Consider the following 24,613-nt stretch of genomic DNA (forward strand, 5'->3'; position numbering starts at 1 on the left):
GACTGACACTATGATTGAGTTAACTTTTTATATTTTACCATATCCTTCTTACTGGTGGAAACACTGCATTTTGAAAAATAAAATCAGCTGAGATTTTAAGTCTCCCCAATTACCAAAGATTCCCCCCCCCCAAAAAAAACCATTCTAGTGGCCTCTACAGAACATTTTCAATTCCTATATCAAAGAGACTATACACAGGTGTAATTATCTCTAAAAATGATTGAGAATACTACCTCACTTATATTATTTCTGTTTTTGCATGATTTTTAATCTATTCAATATAGGTATACTGTAATTGATTTACTTATTTATTATTATTATTATTATTTAATTTTTTTCTTCTTCTATATTATGCATTACATTGAACTGCTGCTGCTAAGTTAACAAATTTCATGTCACATGCCATTGATAATAAACCTGATTCTGATTCTGAATTATTATCTAATGTTACAGCAGTAAAATAACAATAGCATTAATAATTTCTCAACAGAGTATCTCAACATCAGTATCAGCTATATTATCACTGTCTTATATGACATTTCTTTATGGCAGCAATACAGTGCAGAGAGAAAATTACTATAAATTATGAAATAAATAAATAGTGCAAAAAATAATAAGGTAGTCTTCATGGACTGTTCAAAAATCTGATGATGCAGAGGAAGATGCTGTTCCAGACTCATTAAGTGTGGGTCATCAGGTTCCTGTACTACAGCCCAAAGGTAGTAATGGTCAGTGGGCAGGTCCCAGATGGTGAGAGTCCTTAATGATGGATTTTACCTTCTTCAGACACCACCTTTTGAAGACGTCTTCAAAGGTGAGGAAGCTGGTTGAGTCTACAGACCTCTGCAGCCTCCTTCAGTCATGCACATTGGAACCTCCTTACCAGGCTGTGATCCAACCTGTTAGAATGTTCTCCACAGTACATCTGTAGGAATTTGCTCGAGTCTTTGGTGACATACCAAATCTCCTCAAGCTCCTTACAGATTTTCACAGGTGTGCCTTCTTCATCTTCGTCATCCTTGGTACAAATGACGGCCGACAGGGAAATGAGTGTATCTCAAAAAATAATTGAAGTATCTAGCCTATTGTGTCATGCCCCATACCCACATTAAACCTACAGCATAACTGAAGATAGGAACAAATGGAAGAATAGAAGAAAGGCCCATTCCTCAGTCCTCTGCCCTGACAGTCAAAGGAGCCATTTTCAAGTTCATCTGGGTATCCAGGATGGAATCATTCTGATATGTCATGATGTTCAAGTTGTTGTATAACTGGGGAAGTAGAATACCCAACATCACCCTTGTCCGTGGACATCTTTGTGTGTGGCTGCATCAGGCTGAGCTTAGATCCAAAATATATGGACCAAGTGTCAATATATGCTATGGTAATAGTTTTTCCCAGTGTTATGAAGGGTGGGCCTGGGCCCATTGCTGTACAATGCCCTAGTCAGCTGGACATTGCCATACTAGCTATTATTTATGGAAAAGTTTTTCCAGGAAAACAAATTGGGCCACAAGTCCGTCAAGCGGTGACCTACAGGACAAAGGTATGATGGATCCTGTGGGGTAGTTTCCCAAGCACACTGTCCGAACCATCTAGTAGAGAGCCTCATCATTAAAACTCAACAATAAGCACCAAAACCTTGTTTGGCTAGCAGTGAGAGGAGGTCCCTCAGTTGGATTTTTCCTGTACAGCTAGAATCTTACTTCCAATGCATGCCATCCTTGGAATGACTGCAATTACAAGGAAATAGTCGCCCACTTCTTTGCAGACCATGTATTGTCAAAGAGGTTGTGGAGAGGAATGCAAGGGTCCTTCTCATGGTTCACCCCAAGTAGCCGTATAATAGAGGACTTTCTGACTACCAGCTGTTCCCAGGGATATACACAGAGATGGACATCAAGTGCTTTCGGAAAATCGTCGGTCTAATGAAAGATGATCTTTGGCCTCTCCAAGATTTGCTGGTATTTCCAGTCTGTAAGGAACTGGCACATTCTGGGCTGCAAGATTACTTATTCAGGGACTCACTGAAACTCAGCATGGCCAACACAAAGATTTTCACAAAAGCTTCGGTCTATGGTCCTTCTGCCGCTCTACATCTAGGGGCTGGTTCTGGAGTGGAAGTCCTTCAAATGCAGTCTGTATTGCCCCAGGAGGCCATATGAGTGACAATAATCTTGGTGTTCTTCGTACCATTGTTGCTTAATATAGAACCAATAACACTATAAATGTAAACAGCCATGGACTGTTTTTCTTTTGTGTTTGTATATATTTTCATTATGAATAAAGTTTATTTTTGAAATAAAAACAAAGCAAAATAATTATATATCTTTTATTACATTATACAGATGTACAGTAGGTTTGTTGATTTCTAGACTGCTTCGAGATGAGCATGTATAGCTGTTTCACACCCAGCCATTGGAACAAGTAACAAGATTAAAATAATTGTACTTCACTCAGTTGTACAGAGAATAAAGCATTGTGCTTTATGAGGAGTGATGGTAAATTATTTAGTTTCATATTTCATATGACCTGAACACAGTCACATTTTAGAGCTGCCTTTATTTTTACTACTAATGGGTAGTGTAGCTCAGTGATAATGTAATAAGACTGAAAATCCAGAGGTTTGATTTAATAATCTAGAAACATTAGTTAAAATCTCTTCAAAGAAACTAACAAATTAAAATCATTAAGCAAAATCTGGAACGAAAAGCTGGGATCAATGATAGTTAATGAAACTGGTCATAAAAATTTACCTGGTTCACTTCTCTCTGTTAGAGAAGGAAACTTTTTGTTTTAACCTGGTCTGGCAGCCATGGTAGTTTAGTGGTCAGTGCATCGCTTTACGTTGCCAGCAATCTCTGATCAGGGATCAATTCCCACTGCTGCCTGTGAGGAGTTTGTGTTGCCTGGTGCTCTGCTTTCCTCCCACGTTCCAAAGGTGTATGGTTAGGGTTAGTGAGTTGTGGGCATGCTACATTGGCACTGGAAGCATGGCATCTGCAGGCTGCCCCCAGCATAATCCTTGGACTGGGAAAGGTCAGACCAGCCAGCACAAACTAGAAATCTGACATGGCAACACACGTTCATCTCGTGCAGCCCTCCAAAGTCCTCCTCCCTAGCATATGGGAATCTGTGTGAGAATCGGCAGAGCTTTCAAACAGACAGCTCAAGCAATTACACCATGGTAGTCATTAATTTCAGTTAATATTCCAGAGATCAGTCTAATAAAAGCTTACATTTCAAAGTAAATTGATTACCAAAGTACATAAATGTCATTAAATTCTACCCCAAGATTCATTTTCTTGCAGGCATTCACAGTAAAACAAAGTGCTATAGAATCAATGAAAAACTGCACTCAAAGACTGAAAAGCAACCAATGTTCAAAAGAAGATAAACTGTGCAAAACAAAAAGAAGCTAATAGTAATAATATCAATAATGAATAAGTCAATAAATAATACTGAGAACATGTGTTGTAGAGTCCTTGAAGGCGAGTCCATACATAAGTTGTGTTTAGTGATCAGTTCAGTGTGTTGTGGAGATGCCCGTGCTAGTTCAGGAAGGGTTGAATAGAATCATCCCAGCGTAATTTCTGTTCTACTAGAATATAGAAATAAAATAAATCATCCCTGATGTATTTCGACTATTAGAGCAGCAAAATATCCTTCAATCTGAGTCTCACATCTCAAAACATCATTCACTTTCATTACGATGGTTCAATGTGTCGAGGCATCAGATGTGCCTAAAATGGTGAAGTACCACACAATTAGCAACAGAAGTAAGAAATCCAGACAGAAGTCAAAGAGTTGGAATAAAGGGAGCTTTCTCTGGATGGCTGCCAGTGACTAATGGTGTTCTTGAGGGGACAGTGTTGGATCCACTAATTTTACTATTTTACCTTCATGATCTACATGATGGAATTCATGGTTTTCTGACCAAGTCTGCAGTTGAAGTAAAGGCAGGTAGTGTTGAGGAAGCAGAGAGTCTGCAGAAGGACTTGGACAGATGAGGAGAATGGGCAAAAAAGTGGTAGATGGAATACCATGTCGGGAAGTGTGTGGTCATGCACTCTGGCAGAAGGTATATTTTCTAAGCTGCAAAGGGACTTGGGAGTCCTAGTACAGGATTCCCTAAACATTAACTTGCAGGTTCAGTCGGTGGTAAGGAATTAAAATACAATGTTAGCATTCACTTACAGAGAACTAAAATATAAAAGCAAGAATGTACTGCTGAGGCTTTATAAGGCATTGGTTAGACCACATTTGGAGTATTATGAGCAGTTTTCAAGCCCGCATCTAAGAGGGGATGTGCTGGTTTTGGAGAGGGTCCAGAGGAGGTTTACAAGAATGATCTGGAAATAAAAGGGTTAACATCTGCTGGCTTTGGGCTTGTACTGGCTGGAGTGTAGAAGAATGGGAGGGGGAATCTCATTGAAAGCTACCAAATATTGAAATGTCTATACTGAGTGGACATGAAGAGGATGTTTCCAATTGTGGGAGAGTCTAAGAACAGAGAGCATAGCATCAGAATAGAAAGACATCCTTTTAGAACAGAGACAAGGATACATTTCTTTAGCCAGAGGGTGGTAAATCTGTGGAATTTATTGCCACAGATGGCTGTAGGACCAAGTTACTGGGTATATTTAAAGCAAAAGCTGATAGGTTCTTGATTAGTAAGGGCGTCAAAGGGAAGAAGGCAGGAAAATAGTGTTGAGACGGAAAATAGATCAGCCATATTTGAATGGCAGGGCAGACTCAATGTACTAATGGTCTTAATCATTGGATTCAATCAAAGCTCTGCTGTCTTGGAAAAACAAATTAAAGATGTGTTACACATCGAAAAAGAAGAGGAGGAGAAGGAAGCTCCATTATCACCCAAATCCTCAACAATGATTCTAACACATGCTCATAAAATACAAGGCAGAATATGTTCAGCTGTCGTTCATTTGTTTGTCTGTGCATTATGTGCCATGTCTATAATTTGGGCGATCATGGTATTTCCATGACCATGATTGTTCTTGGCAAATTTTTCTACAGAAGTGGTTTGCCATTGCCTTTTTCTGGGCAGTGTCTTTACAAGACAGGTGACCCCAGTCATTATCAATACTCTACAGAGATTGTCTGCCTGGCGTCAGTGGTCTTGTGATATGCACCAACTGTTCATAAGACCATCCACCACCTGCTCTCGTGGCTTCATATGACCCTGATTGAGGTGGGGGGGGGGGTACAACTTGCCTGAGGGTGACTTGCATGTTAGTGGAGGGAAAAAGTGCCTTGTACCTCCTTTGGTAGAGACATTTCTCCACCTTGTCATCCATGATGAGACGCAAAAGCTCATTGTTCAATCCACTTTTGCTTCTCTAGATTTCACCCATTCACAAATAATTTTCTCAAAGATTATGCACATTGGGAAGGATTTGAGAACAGTTTGATTGCAACAGTGGACCTTTGTGATATTGCCAAGCTGTTATAATGCAAGTGAAACATATCAGCCTAGCCAACAAAGTGAAAATTACCCTGTTCACAAAAGGCAGGACAAATCCAAATCAGACAATAAATGCTCCATCAGCTTCTTCTCACCCATTGGTGTACATATGGAATATATTATAGACAAGAGCTACTAAGCAGCATTAACATTGTTTTTCCATGACCACTTAATTCCAGTCCTCATTACAGCCTTAGTACAAACATCAAACAGAAATGTTGAATTCTTAAACTGTAGTACACATGATTGCCTTAGCTTCTAGAACTTCTCATGAAATTAAAATCAAAAAGACTCAGGGCAAGCAATTCAGAGGCTTGCACAAAGGTATAATAAGATCATTTATGTTGAAGACTGCATTTATTCACTTAAGGGACTCGGACAGGACTTGCAATACCAGTATTTATCATTCATGCCTAATCAGCCTTGAGAAGGTGGAGATCAGTCACATCCTTGGACTTCTGCAATCCTCCTGCAGGAAGATACACCTACAGCATTGTTGAATGGGGAGTTCCTGGATTTGGAACCACAGTCCTGAATGAAGAGTATTTTCAAGTCAGAATGGAACTTGAAGGAGAACCTTCTGGTGACAGCGTTTCCATAGGCTTCTTGCTCTGGTCTTCCTTGCTGAAAATGGTATCATGTTTGGGAGGGATTTAGAGTAGTCTCGACAAGTCACCACTATGTATTTGGTCAGTACAACTATCATGTATTCCAAATATGGTGTACTAATGAAAATTTAGGATAGCAGATGTCATTCCATTTAAGTGAGAATGGGCAGTGTCAAACCTACATTGTTAGAACTACCCTCATTCAGGCTCATAATGCATATTCCATTACATCTTTGACTCATACCTTGTAGATAATGAAACGTCTCTCAGGTCTCAGAAGATAACCCATTCTCTGCAGGATCTAACCACAGTATTTATGTAGTATTTTATGTAGGTAGTTGCTTGTAAATGGCAAACTCAAGATGTTGTCAGTTAGGGGCTTTGGAATGATGATTACCTTCTCCCATATTCGATTTTGTCATTGGCTGTCACTTACAATTAATAAGTCCATTGTGGATGTTGTCCTAATCTTGCTGCATGCACATATGAGCCACTCATTTTCTGAAGCATGGCATTCCAAAGTGGTAGAAGGAAGCTTATTGATAAAGCTGCTGAAGATGACTGGACTTATAACACTGTCTGAGGAAGCCCTGCAGCAATGCCCTGGTGCTGCAACATTGAGTTACAACAAATACAAATGTCTTCTGTTGAATGAGGTTTCCTTCAGCCAACTGAGAGTTTCCCTGATTCCTTTCATCTTCAGTTTTACCAGGGCTCCGATGCCATGTTCAGTCAAGTTAACAGTCCTGCTGAAGGGTCTCGACCCAAATTGTCAACTCTACTCTTTTCCATAGATGCTGCCTGGCCTGCTGAGTTCCTCCAGCATTTTGTGTGTGTTTCTTTGGATTTCAAGCATCTGCAGATTTTCTCTTGTTTGTGTTTAGTCAAATGATTCCTTTACATCTCTGAAATGTACTTCCTTTGTGGATATTTGGAACCAGGCTGAAATGACTTATGTAGCTGATGCTCCTGACAGTACCCAAACTGGACAAATTTCAGCAATTGACAAAATAAAAATGTATGTTGGTTGTACGGATAGTACAAGAAATTAACATGAAAAGTTTTAACTCATGATTCAAATATGTCAAATTAAAAATGGTGCTGGGAGGAAGTTAGAATTACTGCATTAAATTATATTTAAGTATGATGCCAATCACAACTTCCATGCTACACTGGTATAAGTACTTCTTACAATAAAGTGCAAATTTCTCATCATCTGGGCAAGACATCCATTAGAAGGACTGGAAGAACATTCAATGTTTGGTCCACATGATTTAACATCTTTGCTTTTTGGAGGTTAGAGTTTCCTTTACTTTCCTATTTGTTTGCTAAAACAATTAGTCTGAGAGTTAGACGCTGAATTGCATTTCATGATTCTTTCATTCTGTTTTTATCATTTTGCTTAATATTTAAGGATGCCTTTCATCTCAATGAAAGAGGGAAGCAGCTATTTTCTGCACCAATAAAGATTGTTTCCTTCCTGTTGTCTTCTTCCATTCTATCCATCCAGCAGTAACTCCAATTTCACTTCTTGCATTAAGACCAAGTCAGATGAGGAAGAAAGTCAATCAGTTACCACATGGAACTACTTCATTATTGATGTCTAGGCAGTGAAAGCAAACTATGATGGCTCCCTCTTATACTCTTAGAATTACTGATGATCCATGGAGCTCCATCAGGAGTGTCCATTAGAGTTAACTTACTAAATATCCATTAAAGCCACTTAGTAGTTAGGTTTAAGATTTACTTTTTTAATAGAGCTCTTTTCACAGGGCTTTGTTTTAAAGGAGGTAGCATTAACCTAGAGTGGAAATATTATAACATATTATCCTAGAGTCATCCCTTGAGGATGTCACAGTAGTGCTCAGACAGGACAGACTGGAGAGTATGTATATTGAGTCTTTATGGGTAGAACTGAGGATTTAGAGGAGCAAATTTGTAGGGAGACCGCAGACTGTTGAAAGAAACATAAGGTTGTGATTGTAGGTGATTGTAACTTTGCACATATTATCTGGGATGCCAATACGTAAAGGAGCTGGATGGGAAAGAGTTTGTCAAATATGTTCAGAAAAGTTTCCTTAATCAATATATAGAAGTCCCCACTGGAAAGTGTGATACTATATCTCCTATTAGGGAATAAGACTGAGTTGGTGACAGAAATTTGTGCAGGGGAAGACTTCTCATTCAGTGATCATAATACAGTTTTTTCAAGGTAATTATAGAAAAAGCTAGGTCTAGTCATTAGATTCAGATTCTAAATTGGAGAACGGCCAATATTAATGGTATCAGAAAGGATCTGGCAAGTGTGGATTGGGACAGGTTGTTTTCTGGCGAAGATGTACTTGATAAGTAGGAGTGCTTCAAAAGAGGAATTTTGAGAGTACAGAGTTTGTATGTTCCTGTGAGAATAAAAGGCAAGAATAGCAGGTCTAGGGAACCTTGGTTTTCAAGGGTTATTAAGGCCCTGGTTAAGAAAAAGAAGGAGGTGCATAGCAGGTACAGGCAGGCAGGAACAAATGAGGTAGTTGAGGAGTATAACACTTAAGGAAGAAACCAGGAAGTCTAAAAGAAGACATGAGATTGCTCTAGCAGACAATATGAAGTAGAATCCTAAGGGCTCCACCAGATGTATTAAGAGCTAAATGATAAAAGGAGATAAAATTGGTCCTCTGGAAGATCAAAGTGGCAATCTATGTGCGGAGCCAAAAGAAATGGGGGAGATCTTAAATGGAATTTTTTGCCTCTGTATTTACTTGGGAGACAGACAAAGTCTATGGAAGTGTGGCAAAGCAAAAGCAAGGTCATGGACCCTATACAGATTACAGAGGCCAAGGCAGGTTAGGATGGATAAATCCCCAGGCCCGAAAAAGGTGTTTTGTTTGACCCTTCAGGAGGCAAATGCAGAAACTGCAGGTGCACTAGCAGAGATATTTAACACATCTTTAGCCACTGATGAGGTGGCTAGAGGATTAGAGGATAGTTAATGTTGTTCCATTATTTAAGAAAGGCTCTAAAATATCAATAATGGGGAAGTTATTGTAAGGTGCTTTAAGGATCGGGATATATACTGCAAGTATTTAGATAGACAGACACTAGTTAGGGATAGTCAACGTGATTTTGTGCATGATAGGTCATGTCTAATCAATCTTAGAGAATTTTTTGAGAAAGTTACCAGGAAAGTTGATGAAGACAAGCCAGTGGATGTTATCTACATGGAATTTAGCAAGGTCTTTGACAAGGTCCAGCATGGGAAATTGGTCAAGAAGGTTCAGTCACTTGACATTCAAGATGAAGTAGCAAATTGAAGTAGCAATTTCACAAGAGAAGCCAAAGAGTGGTAGTAAATGGTTGATTCTCTGACTGGCAGGCCTGTGACTTGTGGTATGCTGCAGGGACTGGTGCTGGGTCTGTTGTTGTTTGTCATCTATATCAATGATCTGGATAATAATGTGGTAAAGTGGATCAGCAAATTTGCAGATGACACAGAGAATGGGGTATAGTGGACAGTGAGAAAGGCTGTCAAAGCTTTCATTGGGATCTGGACCAGCTGGAAAAATAGGCTGAAAAATGGCAGATGGAATTTAATGCAGACAAGTGTGAGGTGTTGCAATTTGAGAAGACCAACCAGTGTAGATCTCACACAGTGAGCAGTAGGGAACTGAGCACTATGGTAGAACAGAAGGATCTGAGAATACAGATCCATTATCCCTTGAAAGTGGTGTCACAGGTGGTGAGGGTTGTAACATTGGCCTTCATAAATCAATATACTGAGTACAGGAGTTTGGATGTTCTGTTGAAATTGTGTCAGATGTTGGTGAAGTCTAATTTGGAGTATTGTGTGCAGTTTTGGTCACCTACGTACAGAAAAGATATAAATAAGATTGAAAGAGGGTAGAGAAAGTTTACAAGGATGTTGCCAGGACTTGAGGACCTGTATTATAGAGAAAGGTTGAATAGGTTAGAACTTTATTCCGTAGAACATAGAAGATTGAGGGGAGATTTTATAAAAGTGTACAAAATTATGAGGGGTGAAGATAAGGTAAGTGCAAATAGGCTTTTTCCACTGAGGTTGGGTGAGACTAGAACTAGAGATGATGGGTTAAGGGTGAAAGATGAAATGTTTAAAGGGAACATGAGTGGGAACCTCTTCACTCCGAAGATGGTGAGATTATGGAAAGAGCTACCAACACAAGCTGTGGATGAGGGTTCGATTTGGACAGATACTTAGATGGGAGGGATATGGAGAGCTATGGTCCGGTTGCTGGTCAATGGGAATAGACAGATTAATGGTTTGGCATAGACTAGATGGGCCAAAGGGCCTGCTTCATTGCTGTGGTATTCTATGACTCTAGGATGCACTGAATATTCTTAGATGTAGTGTGCGGTCTTACAGGAAATACGACAGGTATACGTTGATCTGTTATATTTCAATGAAAACTTATATCACATCACTGAGTTCAGAGCATTTCCCCATCGGCAAAAGATTTTCTTTTCTTTCAGTAATATGTTTATCCAACCCTTATTGTCACCCAGCTCTGCAATTTCTATAAACTAGATTCCTACTCTTATCACAGAATGTCCCATTCAACTATCATCCAAGTGCTTTGGCCTGCAGTGGCATCCAGTAAACACATTTTTAATTATAAACTTATAGTATTTTCAACCAGTTCAAATCTGTTATGATCTTACATCCCTATTTATTAATCCTCTCTAGGCCTATGACACTCATCTCATATGACCGTACATTTCTCTTGGCCAGGTTTAAGTGTGGAAGATGGTGCATATATCAGAATCAGGTTTAATATCACGCATATGTCATAAAAATTTTTACTTTATGGCAGCAGTACAATGAAATACATGATAAATATAGAGAAGAAACTGAATTACATTAAGAATATGTCTGTCTATTAAATAGTTCAGTTAAAATAAGTAGTTCCAAAAAGAAGAAATAAAAAGGTAGTGAGCTCGTGTTCACGGGTTCAATGGCCATTTAAGAATCAGATGGCAGAGGGGAAGAAGCTGTTCCTGAATCACTGAGTGTGTGTCTTCAGGCTTCTGTACCTCCTTCCCAATGGTAACAATGAGAAGAAGGCATGTCCTGGGTGGTGGGGGATCCTTAATGATGGGCACCACTTCCCTAAGGCACCAGTCATTGAAGATGTCTTGGATACTATGGAGGTTAGTACCCATGATGGAGCTGACTGGTTTTACAAGTTTCTGCAACTTATTTCGATCTTGTGCAGTAGCTCACCCCACCGCACCCCCATACCAGACGATGATGCAACCAGTCAGAATGATCTGCATGGTACATCTATAGAAGTTTTTGAGTGTTTTAGTTGAAAAACCAAATCTCCTCAAACTCTTCATGAAATATAGCCACTGCCTTGCCTTTGTTATAGCTGCAACAATATGTTGCATCCAGGTTAGGCCTGCAGAGATATTGACACCCAGGAACCTGAAATTGCTCACTCTCTCCACTTCTGATTCCTCTGTGAAGATTGGATTGTGTTCTCTTATCTTATCCCTTCTTAAGTCCACAATCGCTCTTTAATCTTGCTGACCTTGAGTGCAAGACTGTTGTTGTGGCATCACTCAACTAACTGGCATATCTCACTCCTGTACACCCTTTTGTCACCATCTGAGGTTCTGCCAACAAATTTATAATGGTTTTTGAGCTATGTCATATATTCATCTATGTGGTCCCAACTTCTGGAATGTTCTCTCAAAACTCTTCAGCTCACCATTTCATTCACTCCTAAAATATTTCCTAAAAGTATTACTATTCCGAAAAGCCATCAGGTCATCATGTTTGGCTTGGTATTATTATTTATCCTAAGATGATCTTACAGTGCAACCATACAATTCTAATACAACCTTAATGCACTGCCATCTAAATCAAGTTCGTCCTATAAATATTGCCCTTTAAGTATAAACAGTTTCAAAAATCAGAGGAATTCCCATAAAGAATTTGAAACCTTGATCAGTAGATTTGTTGAGTTGTTTCGTCAGTTAAATTAGGAAATTAGCCTTTTCAATTTCTGTGGGATTTTTTTAGGCTAGGCAGTAAACAGTCTTGCATATTCAATTGCAGGGCCTCCTGAGATTTGTCTGTGGGTGCATTTTTTTCCTATTAATAAGTCAATATTTTATTTCATCTTTGAATAAATGATCATCTCTGCTTATGGAAGATGTAGGTATTTGCAGTAAAATAACACAATAAAGTAAAATATAGAAAATAGTTAAACATAGGGAACAATGTTAACCTGCTTCTTAGCGTGACCACTACTTGATCTTGCATTGTGAAAAAAGTGTGAACCACATTTATAATCGGGCAGCCAGGTCCTTTACAAAACGTGCAGTGATACTTCAAAGAGCAAACACGAGGAAATCTGCAGATGCTGGAAATTCAAACAACAACACACACAAAATGCTGGTGGAACACAGCAGGCCAGGCAGCATCTATAGGGGGAAGGGTCCTGACGAAGGGTCTCGGCCCGAAACGTCGACAGCGCTTCTCCCTATAGATGCTGCCTGGCCTTCCGTGTTCCACCAGCATTTTGTGTGATATTTCAAAGTTGGCGCAGATTTTCGTACACATCTAACTCAATGAAAAGAGAGTTGGTGGGAGAATGATACTGCCCTGTACAATTCCCAGTATATTATTCTCATACACCTTGGACCTCAACTATAATAACAAATCACTGTTAAAAAAAACTGCGTGCACAGTATGTAACATTATGTAAACGTGTTTTTTTTTGCTTATAGTTACTCCCGCGTCTGCTGCAATAAGATCGTCAGCGCAGGTTTAACTCACACCTGACATGTAACCAGCATCCTTTTATTCCCCACCTGATTGATTTCAGGATCAGTATCTCAGTATATACAGTACTTCACTCCACCTTCAGTATACTTGGTCCATAAATGTTTTCTACAAAATCGAAATACACGTGAAATGATCTGCGTCAGCTCACCGGGTCTACCTGGACTCCTCCTGACCGTGCTATCAGATTCCGTTCGCCAGTTGCCCGAACAGCTGTGGAGATATTTGTATGAACGCCACGTTAGTCTGATTTTCACTCCGACAATCCCTGTGCGAATCTCTGTACTTCGCCAGCCTGAGCCTCCTGAGCCCAACGCTGCGCAACCATAACCATATTTATTCTTCCTTCTATTCTGGGAACCTCGTGACGCACTTTTTCTCAAATTACGCATTCCGTTTACAGTATTTAACAGATTGAACAACATCTGGCGTCACACTCAATCATGGTCAAAAATCAGAGCCGAGTTCTCGCAATGTTTTTAAAATCCGATTTGGCGCTTCTCGTCACCAATGTTGTTCGATGCTTTGAGCTTTTGGATCGGGAATACTGATTGGTTTCTATGTAGAGGGGACCAACTTTTACCAAAGCTTCAGATTTGTAAGGTTCTTATTACAAACAAGATAATTTGTATGGACGAGTGTGGATATCAGCAACGCGTTCAACTGGTAAACTAACAGGGGAAGGGAAATTTGACTCTGCACATAAAAAGCTAATTGTGTCACAGCATGCAACACCCAAACGGTTATATGAAAAGGGGTTGAATTATCATCACGAATATTGAAAGCATTCCTGAGCTACAGGAGCAACGTCCAGGGTTAGTGACGGTGATGCAACACCGTTAAAAAGTAATTGCACCATCTGATCGGCCGCCCCCACGCAATTGCATTTACATCCCATTTGAGTAATTACCTTGCCTAATAATGTTAGCATTTTTCTATTGATGCCTGGCGTTGCTAAAACTTCCGTCTTATTTCAGTCGCTCTTTTTTTAAAAAGTTTGCGCGTTGGCAGCGCTCGGTAAGAATTCACCCACACGCACCTTTTACTTCTCAAGAGCTGGAGAATCGTCCTTGATCATAAGGGGCAATAGAAGAGAATAAATCTTCTATGCATTAGCCATCAGATAACTCGGTGTGCTCCCAGTCTCCAGTACTTATTTCTAATTTTATTCGTGTTAATTAGCGCATTCGTTTCCCCATCTCTCGCACCCCTTACAAGGAGGCCTATCTGAGATGAGATCTCTTCCCTTCTCCATTGGTACCACTTTGCCTTTAGTCCGGATCACCGAACGACGGTTTCATTCTTTCTATTTTCTTCGTGTTCATCTTGACTGTAATTCGCACTTCCAACATTAAGTATCAATAGCGGTGTTTGGTTGTCCGTCGTATCCAACAATGGCAGGAGTCCCGCGCGAGTTTTTAAAGTGGAAGAATCATTGCACTCCCGATCTCGGAAGTCCGACTCCGGTGGTCCGGGTTCCTCCTTGGTTGCAGTGGGTGACCATGACTATTTCTGCGCCTCTCCGCGCTCTCCACGAAGCGTTGCGGGTCGTTGGATCTCCTCCGGCTGACTTCACCTGCTAGGACGGGCATGTCTCTATCTCACCAGGGTATGAGATCCACCGGCTACCTTCATCTGATCCAGCCCGCCTTTCAAAGCGGTGTACCGGGGAGTGGGCCGGTACGTGTCGCATGCTAACTGCTACTTGGAGCCACAGGTGAGAGCCGAGTGAAGACCAAAGGTCAGAAAGCTGCCTCAGAATGGACAGAACAAGCCCCTTCACCAGAGGTGCCAGCATACCCTGTACACACACAATATATTAATACTATTTAAAATTTAGCTGTTACTTTTCAAATGCCTATTCTTATTGGTTCTTTACTCCTCCATTGGTTTCTCTTTTATTTTAATTCCCGTTTTCTGCCGCTCTCTCATGTGACTTTCTTCCCTAATTTTTGTTTTCCACTCAGTCTCTCATATTCTTTGTCAACTGAAATGCTTTCATCCCTGTCTCTGTGTACATTCTGTGCACCGGCCTCTCCATCAATGTAATCAAACCAGGTGCACCCTTCAGCACCAGCTTCGCAATTGCCGTGCCCACACCAGCCAAATTCTTTAGTACCTGGGCTCAACCTTTCCCAGACTCCACAGTCATTGGCCAGACCCCTCAATAGTCCTGACTCTCTTTGCCTACCCACTCCCTGTGCTATGAAGTTTCCAGTCCCACTGGATCTTCCACCTCCCTCTGCAAACTCATCAGTCCACATGCCTGCACCCCCTACACACCACAGTTTCTCTCCCCAGTTGCTCCCACCCGTTGTGCCTGTCTTCCTCCTGACATCTCAGGCGCCGTGCCCACTTCCCATTTCCCCAAAGTCCATTTTCACCTCCTGCCAGTCTCTCTCCAGTTCCTGATCCCCACTAAACAGTTCGTGTGTGCAAAGAAACTGTTTGGGCCACAATTTCTCAACTTTCTTTCCCATCTAATGTTCCCGCACCACACACAAAATGCTGGTGGAACGCAGCAGGCCAGACAGCATCTATAGTGAGAAGCACTGTCGACGTTTCGGGCCGAGACCCTTCGGTAGAACTGATGTTCCCGCACCCAAGTTTCTCCCGTGCCTCCGATTTCTGACGCACCTCCCTGTCCAAAACTGGACAACCCCTGTGTCCATTTCCTTCCCCACCTCCAGTCCGCATAGTGATCTTCCTCATTTTTAAGTCTCTTCGATCTCCATGCCATGACTCTATTCCCTGGGCCCATTCCATTTCATTGTTTAGTCCCTGTTTCCACTATCTCGCAAGAGTTTTGCCCATCTCGCTCACCTGCTACAGCAGTCCTAGTGCCCAATATCTATCCCTAACTCCGCATGTTTTCAGTGCTTCTACCCAGTCGCTTGTCTACTTGCCCACGCCGCCGCAGTCTCCAGTACCTTTCCCTGTTTCCTCTCGCCAGATTCTTGCCCATCACTCCCCAGTCACTGTACCTCTCACTCGCTATTTCTTCTCATCCAATCTCTATCCCGTTTCTGCCTCTTCCCCTCCCTAATGTCTCCAATGCACACGCCCGCCCCTCTCCCCAGACTTCTAGTCCCGGTCCACGTCCCTCTCCCGAGAATAAATCCCCGCGGCCGCCCTCTCCCCTCTCAGTCCCTGTGCCCGCCTTCTCCAGTGGCTGACGAGCCCGCCTCCTCCACCAATCTCTCCAGTTAAAGTCAGTGATCCCGCCTCGCTAGCGTTCTCTCTCTCTCTAGTCAGACGCCGCTCGCACTTTCTTTGCACACACGCTGGTTTCCTGCCCGCTCCTAACTGCCCCGAGTCCGTTTACGTCGGCGATCCGGTCGCACCGTTTCATGCATGACTGGAGGAAGGTTCGACTTCGATGATGGCGGGAGTTACTGCGGCGGCTGGGAAGATGGCAAAGCCCACGGTCACGGCATCTGCACGGGGCCGAAGGGCCAGGGCGAGTACAGCGGCTCCTGGGCGCACGGCTTCGAGGTGGTGGGAGTCTACACCTGGCCGAGTGGCAACACCTACCAGGGCTACTGGAGCCAGGGGAAGCGCCACGGGCTGGGGGTAGAGACCAAGGGGCGCTGGTGTTACCGCGGAGAGTGGACCCATGGCTTCAAAGGCAGGTACGGGCTCCGGCAGAGTCTCAGCAGCCCGGCCAGGTACGAGGGCACATGGAGCAACGGGCTACAGGATGGATACGGTGTGGAGACGTATGGAGATGGCGGTGAGTACGGGCCTGGTCGCCGGACCCGGGGAAACTTCACCCACAGGAGGACGGGGCAATTAACGCGTAGATTCGCAGGCTTAATGAACACCTGGACTTCATTCACGCCCTTAATGTGTTGCCTTCTCTGCTAATGTAGTCAAAAACATCGCCACCTCGGGAATTGGTAGTTGGTTCATTCGGATAAGACCGATTCCAGTCCCATCCTCCGCGCGTTTGTGTCGCCGCCCGCGCTCGGCTCACACCGGGTGTGAACATACACTGATGATACACCACACATGCCGAGTGTGAACAACCACACACACACACATGCAAAGCCCTCGCCGGGTGCGAACACCCACAGACAGGTACACCGCACGCCGAGTGTGAACCCCCACACGCGGCGTGTGTAGCGGTTGTGAACGCAACTCGCGCCGTGGAAAACTTCGCCCCACGAGCAGATTTCCACTCCATTGGCTGTCAGGCACGGCCACCAGCAACGAAAAATTACCCAGCTCAAGCCGATTGATTTACTGAACTGCTCGGCGAGGCAGTGCAGCGGCCAGTGTGGTGGGGGAGAGGTGCCCGCACCTGTGGTGAAACGTTTGGGAAGTGATCACTATTTAAGAATATTTGTTACCTGATACATTCGTGTAAAGAGCGGGTTTATACTGGGGAAGGAGCCCTGTCGCGCCGCACAGGCGAACGAACGAAGCTAGAATAATTCGGGTTTTTAAATCTAACCTGCAGCGACAATGGAGTATGCCAAAATATTTGAAGTCGTTTTTTTTCTCCTCTCTCTGAGAATTGCACGGGTTTTATGTAGTCATCATGGTGAAATGAGTTTTCTGGCTGATGCCCAAAATGGTCCAAATAGTATCCACCGAGCCCAAGAGGTCACATTTAGGAATCGGGTGGCTCACTAACGGAACCGTGGTGAAGAAGAACATTGAAAGTAAGAAATGGAGGAACCCATACAGCCCTTGATCACATTTCTGTAGAAAGTCGTGCATTTTAAGTCAGCCGTGAAAGGGCAGTGAGATAAATGCTGTGACAGAGTTCCACCTCCATGTAAACCGAAGGATAAGGGACAGGATGTGTGTCGGTGACTGAGGTGCTTGCTGCAAATACCGCGGGGGAAGAGCGCAGGGTCAGTTCACCCTGTGGACTCTGTGGCATAAAAATTAGTGTGACAGACATGGTATATTAACATTAATTAATTCAAAGCCAGTTAATTATGAATTCTGCATTTCTATTTGTTTTCAAGGAGGGCAGATGTGATTTTAAATATTAAAAATTGTTCACGATTTTCATGGAAAAGTAAATATTTAATTAAATTATGTATTCCCTTTGCAAAATGACAAAACTACAGTGTGTTGGGTTTAGACAATTACTTCTATTTTATTTTTTAATTAAGTGACACTGTATTTTGTTGTTATGCTTATCTTGCCCAGTACTCCACTCCCCCCCCCCCCCCCCCCCCATACAATGATAAGGCTGTAAGGCAGGGAGCCTATTTTGGCCATTCCGCTCATTGAGACTGCTCTGTCACTCCATCATGGGTGATTTTTTTTATTCCTCTCAACCCCATTAATGTTTGACACCCTGATTGATCAAGAGCCTATCAGCCTCCACCATAAATACGCCCAATGACTTGGCCTGCTCAGCGTCTATGACAATGAATTCCACAGATTCACCAACCCCTGGCTGAAGAAATTATTCCTCATCTGTGTTCTAAATGGGCATCACTCAAAGCTGAGACTGTCCTCTGGTTTGAGACTCTCCCAATACAGGAAACATCCTGTCCATATCCATCTTCCTAGGCCTTTCAATATTTGATAGGTTTCAATAGCCCCCCCCCCCCCATTTCTTCTAAACTCCAGTGGGTACAGGCCCAGAGCCATCAAACACTCCGTTCATTCCTGGAATCAGCCTCATGAACTTCCTTTGGGCCATCTCCAATGCCAACAAACTGTTTGTTAGATAAGGAGTGCAAAGCTGCTCACAATGCCCGAGTGTGCTCTGACCAGTGCCTTATAAAGCCTCAGCATGCTTTTTATTCCTTTATAATCACAAAATGAATACTAACAGTGTGCTTGCCTTCCTCACCACTGATTCAATCTGCAAGTTAACCTTTAGGGAATCCTGCACAAGGACCCCCAAGTCCCTTTGCACCACTGGTTTCTGAATTTGCTCCGCAGTCTACGCCTATCTTCCTTCTACCTCAGTGCATGACCATACTCTTCCCTACGCTATACTCCATCTGCTGCTTCTTTGACTATTCTCTCAATCTGTCTGAGCCCTTTGGCAGGCTCCTGCTCCTCCACCTATCTTTGTATCGTCTGCAAACCTGGCCACAAAACCACTAATTTGGTCACCCATATCATTGACAGAAAACATGAAAAGAAGCAGTCCCAACATGAATGCTAGCAGTGCGTCTGTCTTCCTTACCGCTGACTCAGCCTGCGGAACACCACTAAACACTGGCAGCCAATGAGAAAAAGGCTCGTGTTATTTCCACTCTTTGCCTCCTGCCAGTCAGCCAATCTTCTATCCACACTAGTCTCTTTCCTGTAATACCATGGGCTCTTATCTTGCTAAGGAGCCTCAGGTGTGGCACCTTGTCAAAGGCATTCTGAAAATCCAAGTGAACAACATCCACTTTTCTATCCTGCTTGTTATTTCCTCAAGTAAGTCAGATAAATTTGTCAGGCAAAGTTTTCCCCTTTAGAAAACCATGCTGACTTCAGCCTATTTCATCATTAATAATGGACTCCAACATCTTTCTAACCACTGAAGTCAAGCTAACTGGCCTATAATTTCCTTTATTTTGCCTTCCTCCCTTCTTACAGGGTGGAGTGACATTTACAATTTTCCAGTCCTCAGGAAACATTCTAGAACATAGTGATTCTTGAAAGATCATTACTAATGCCTTCCACACCTCTTCAGTTAACTCTTTCAGAACCCTGTGGCCCATCTGGACCAGGTGACTTATCTACCTTCAGACATTCCAGCTTCCTAAGCACCTTCTTTTTAGTAATAATCCAATCCAGAATTGTCATTCCCCCAGTGAGAGCAGATTCTGTTGATGTGAGAGAGACACCCGGATGGTCTGCTGCCTCTGATCACTGTAGCTCCCCCCCACCCCCCATGGGTCATTCTTGGCCCTCACAACAGTATCTAAAGTAGTGTACTTATTATTGAGGGGAATGTCCACAGGGGTACTCTGCACTGACTGCCTATTCCTTTTCTGTCTCCTGACAGTCACGGAGGTACCTGCCTCCTGCAATTTAGGGGTGACTGCCTCCCTGTAGCTCCTATCCATCACTCCCTCATTCTCCCGTATGAGCCGAAGGTCAGCCAACTGCACCTCCATTTCCTTAAGACTGTCTTTTAGAAGCTGCAGCTTGATGCACTTCATGCAGATGCAGTTATCAGGGAGTCTGAAGGTCTCGCAGAGTTCCCAGATTGCACACATACCTGTGTATCTATTCTCAGTACACAAGCTATGTACTAACAGAGAAAAAACAACTTACTTCGAGCCTGCGTCTGTGCTTGCCCAAGCCTGCTGAGCCAAAGCTAGACAACTCAAGACACTGGTAGTCCACTCCTAGCAGCTGGGTCCTTCGCTTACCACGTGTAAGAAAGGTGACACAAAACAAAGTGCTGTTGCAGATTCTGAAATGGTCTATGACCTTACTGAATCAGGGTTGCCACTGTATTGTCTTAACCTGCAGACAGCCATGGTTCTTATTTGACATTTCATAGGTAAGTAATGAAACTATTTTTGCTGGAGTGATTTCAAGAGAAGGTGCTTGCAGTATTGAATTCATGTATACAATTACAATGGAAATATTATAGGAAAACAAGCCAAAATTGTCCAGATTTGCCTTATCTTCAGATGTCACCATAACAAGATTGGCTATAAAATTGCAGTCACTTTAAGTAATTTCCTTGTTAATTTCTTGTAGTAGTATATAATTGTACTTCATTTTCACAATGACTATTTTCAGGCACGTGCATTGTGAAAAGGTAATGTGGTAATAGTTAAAATTCTTTTTGATTAATTTACTGTATGTGGTATTTTAGAATCAGAATCAGGAACATCATCCCCTCTGCCGTCCAATTTCTGAATGGACATTGAACCCATGAACACTACCTCACTACTTTTTTATTTCCTATTTTTGCGCTACTTATTTAATTTATTTACTTTATATATTTACTGTAATTCACAGTTTTCTTTTTCTCTCCATTATTATGCATCGCATTGTACTGCTGCCACAAATTTAACAAATTTCACGACATATGCCGGTGATATTAAATCTGATTCTGGTAGTAGTAAGACGTAGAGTTTAAGTAGAGCATATGTGCATGTAAGTGCGGTGAGGTGCACAAAACATGGTTTAATTTCCATTTCAAAGGCAAGAGAGACACTTGGCTGGAACAATATTTAAATTGTTAATTCATCTACAGTCAGGATCAAGGCATCCCATGTAGCTCAACAATTAAATTCATTGCCCATGATGTTTTGAACCCTGTAAATAGGATCTCTAGACTGCTTTCAGTTAACTTACTCGGGTTAGATTTTTTAGTGTAAGTTGTACAGTGTCCCTCAGTTCGGGAAGGAAGGAGAATATACCAATCCCAATATTATATGGTACCTTGAATTGCCTGATGGAAATTTCATGTGTTCAAACCCGAATCAACGTGGTCTAGTATCCTGCTGGCAGTGGTTGATAGAGGTAATATCAACCATGGTGTTGAAGGACTGTTGATCACTATGGAGCTATAACATAAGTTCCTTGCTATACAAGAGGAGAAAAATTGGAAAAAAGATCTAAAATAAAAATTCAGGTATTCTTTTGACACTCTAGGTTAGAGAAATCATAAGTCATGTGAAATAAATGACCACGTTGACTCCACATTTTTTTTAAAGAAGGCTAATATAAATACACAGTACAACTGTCAGAATGAAACCCCACAACACTGAACTCACCACAGTCTGGATTTGGGTATTCTAAAAGGATCGGCTTAAATCATGCTGTTTTCAGGTAGTGAAGTGTTTTTTTTAAAAAAGGTCACATGACATTAGCTTTTAAATGTAAAATATTTATTGTACAATAAAATTGTGAACATTGTTCATTTGGATGTAGGCATTAAGCTGTTTGTCACCTGCCTACTAATGGAAAAGACTGGAGTTTATTGAGGTGGTTCAGAGTAATCAGATCATCAACTAAAAATAGCTTTCTAACTTACTAACCCATGTCATCATTGACCAAAATACCCAACCTGGGAGCAGAGAACTGAGGATGACATTTAAAAGCACTCTCAAGTATAGTGTGTATCCCAGCAAAGCAAAATTAACTAAGTAAATTAACTAATGGTTACTGCATTGAAATCAAGCGACTGCGTGGAGCAACGTTGACAGCTTGGGAAATAATTCACAAGACTATTTCCTTACATAAAATTTGATTTTGGAAAATAGACAAGGGATTCCATTATTTAAATGCAGTGCTTGCATTATTTAGCTAAACAGGTTCACTGTCCATGGTGGCAGTTTTGATATTGTTATTAAATCTTAAATGTTCAGGTCCTGCTGAAAGGGAGAAAGAACTTTTTTAATCCATGCAAGTTTGTGTAGCTTTGAGCAGTTTGATTCTTGACAGGTTTCTGAATATGATTAAAATTAACTGTGTATCTCAACCCCATTAGAATTGTCATTGTTGGGAATTTGAATTGAAACTATGATCAATTTTAGAATTTTTCTTCCATGTCAATTTGCATATTCTCATTGGGATCAATGACTATGTTATAGCAAATTACTATTTTTAACACATCCATTCACTAAATATTAAATCTTAAAGCTTACAACCAACAAATTTTTTAAGTATAGTGCAGATTTTTAATTCCATCAGTAACTTTCTCCCTTTGCCTGAGGTCAACATGATGTTGATCGGTTGATGTATTATTTGACATTTTGGAATGGGCACAAATCTACATTGCATTTGCTGACCATGAAATTCTTCCCATTGGTTGTTTGGTAATTCAATCCTTAAAACAAGTGAATATTTTTGTCTTAGTTAGTCTCAAAGCAATGCTAAAAAATCAATGTTGCCATAGAAACAGGATTTCTTTGGATTTGGCTACATGTTCTAATGTTTTCTTTTAAATTTTAGAAAACAGTAATTTAGGGTGAGAATTTGAGTTTAAAGAACATATTTTTGACAGTATTATATTTTACTAACTAGTAATAGTAATAAAGATTACTATCAGCAAAAATATATTTTGGACAAAATACTTTAAAATAAAATGATTGATTAGTTCTAAATTAGGAAAGCAGTTGAGAAGTTTATGTATAACTATACATAGGATACATCCTAACTATATATTAGGATTTTAAGATGCTAATAAAAAGATATTAGTTGTTTTCATTTAAGTTGTTATTTTATATTCTGCAAAAATAAGTTTTAGTGGGCAAGACAAATGTGAAAATTCAAAATGAGGCTTTGCACTAAATCGTCACACATTGGAAATAACCTGTTAATTCCTTTTATGCTTTTAATTTCTCCTAACAATACCTTTTTGTTGCATCTTATAAATTAGGCTTAAACTAATAACTTAAAGATCAAGAAGTATGTGGAATTTTCAGGAGCAAGAAGAATACATTAGCATATTAGATTTTTTTTAATATGCAGTGGCATATTAAACTCTTCTATAAATTTACTCTAACACAGTAATTTAATCCCTTTTTTTTCAAAGAACAAGGTTATCTTGTCCAAGATAGTTTTCCAGGCACTTGGTTTAGCTCACCATGACTGAATAGAGCTCTATAAGACCATAAGATATAGGAGCAGAATTAGGCCATTTGGCCCATCAAGTCTGCTCTGCCATTTCATCATGGCTGATCGATTTTTCCTCTCAGCCTCAATCTGCTGTTTTACCCTGGTATCCCTTCATTCCCTGAATTTATCAACCCCTGCCTTAAATATACATAAAGATGGTCTCCACAGCTGTCTGTGGCAATGATTTCCACAGATTCACTACTCTCTGGCTACAGAAATTCCTCTTTGTCTCCATTCTACAAGGACGTCTCTCTATTCTGAGGCTGTGCCCTCTGGTCTTACACTCTCCCAGCATAGGAAACATCCTCTCCAAATCCACTCTATCAAAGCATTTCATCAATCAATAGGTTTCACTGAGATTACCCCTCATTCTTCTGAACTCTAGAGCCATCAAACACTCTTCATATGACAAGCTGTTTAATCCTGAAAAATTTCCTTGAACCTGCTCCAGTTTCAGCACATCCTTTATAAGAGAAGGGCCCAAATCTGCTCACGATATGATACGAGGGGTGATTGATAAATTTGTGGCCCAAGGTAGAGGGAGTCAATTTTACAAAACCTAGCACATTTATTTCTCAACATAGTCCCCTCCTACATTTACACACTCAGTCCAGTGGTCGTGGAGCATATGGATCTTGGACCTCCAGAAAGTGTCCACAGATGGGTGATTGATAAGTTCGTGGCCTACGGTAGAAGGAGATGAGTTATACAGCGCACGTTACATGCACGTGCAGTTCAACTCTTTGAGTGATTATGCAGAAAGTTTGAAGTTAATAACTCATCGGGGTGATTGATAAGTTAATGGCCTCAGGTAGAAGGAGATTTAATTTCATTTTTTACCAACAGAGCTATGCCACCCCTTCTTTATTCCTGCCTATCCTTTTGGTGCAATGTGTATCCTTGGGGTTTAAGCTCCCAGCTATAATCTTCTTTCAGTCTATGTCAGGGAATTAAGGAAATTAGTAGCAGGCTGAAATACCTCGGGACACAAGATATGAGATCCAAATAAGAACAGGATAATATCCTCTTTTTACAGTATTCATCAAGGGAACCTGTGGATCTTCCTCCACACAATGACATTTCGTAGAATTTCATTCCCACGTCTTCTGTTGCATTAGAACAATAGTAAACAAATCATATCTCTTC

General features: G+C 41.3%; 2 protein-coding genes across 7 annotated transcripts in view; one reads left to right on the top strand and one right to left on the bottom strand.

The window, feature by feature from the left end:
• gdap1 (ganglioside induced differentiation associated protein 1) overlaps window positions 1-15,756 on the bottom strand; it is a 79,427-nt gene extending 63,671 nt beyond the window's left edge. The window contains exon 1 of one of the 2 annotated variants that reach the window (XM_073040308.1): window positions 15,737-15,756. The gene's annotated coding sequence lies outside the window, so the exon portion shown is untranslated. Of the gene's footprint in view, window positions 1-13,064; window positions 13,224-15,736 lie in introns of those variants that run through there. The other variant, XM_073040298.1, reaches the window with a different exon arrangement.
• A 320-nt stretch (window positions 15,757-16,076) lies between these two features.
• LOC140725192 (junctophilin-1-like) overlaps window positions 16,077-24,613 on the top strand; it is a 153,607-nt gene continuing 145,070 nt past the window's right edge. For all 5 annotated transcript variants that reach the window (XR_012098298.1, XM_073040335.1, XM_073040327.1 and 2 more), the window contains exon 1: window positions 16,077-16,646. Coding sequence is in view for 4 of the 5 variants with exons in the window: in XM_073040335.1 (XP_072896436.1) it covers window positions 16,268-16,646 (379 nt within the window). In the remaining variant the exon portion in view is untranslated. The remainder of the gene's footprint in view (window positions 16,647-24,613) is intronic.

The sequence above is a fragment of the Hemitrygon akajei genome, chromosome 1, assembly GCF_048418815.1.
Source record: "Hemitrygon akajei chromosome 1, sHemAka1.3, whole genome shotgun sequence".
NCBI classification, from domain to species: Eukaryota; Metazoa; Chordata; class Chondrichthyes; order Myliobatiformes; family Dasyatidae; genus Hemitrygon; species Hemitrygon akajei.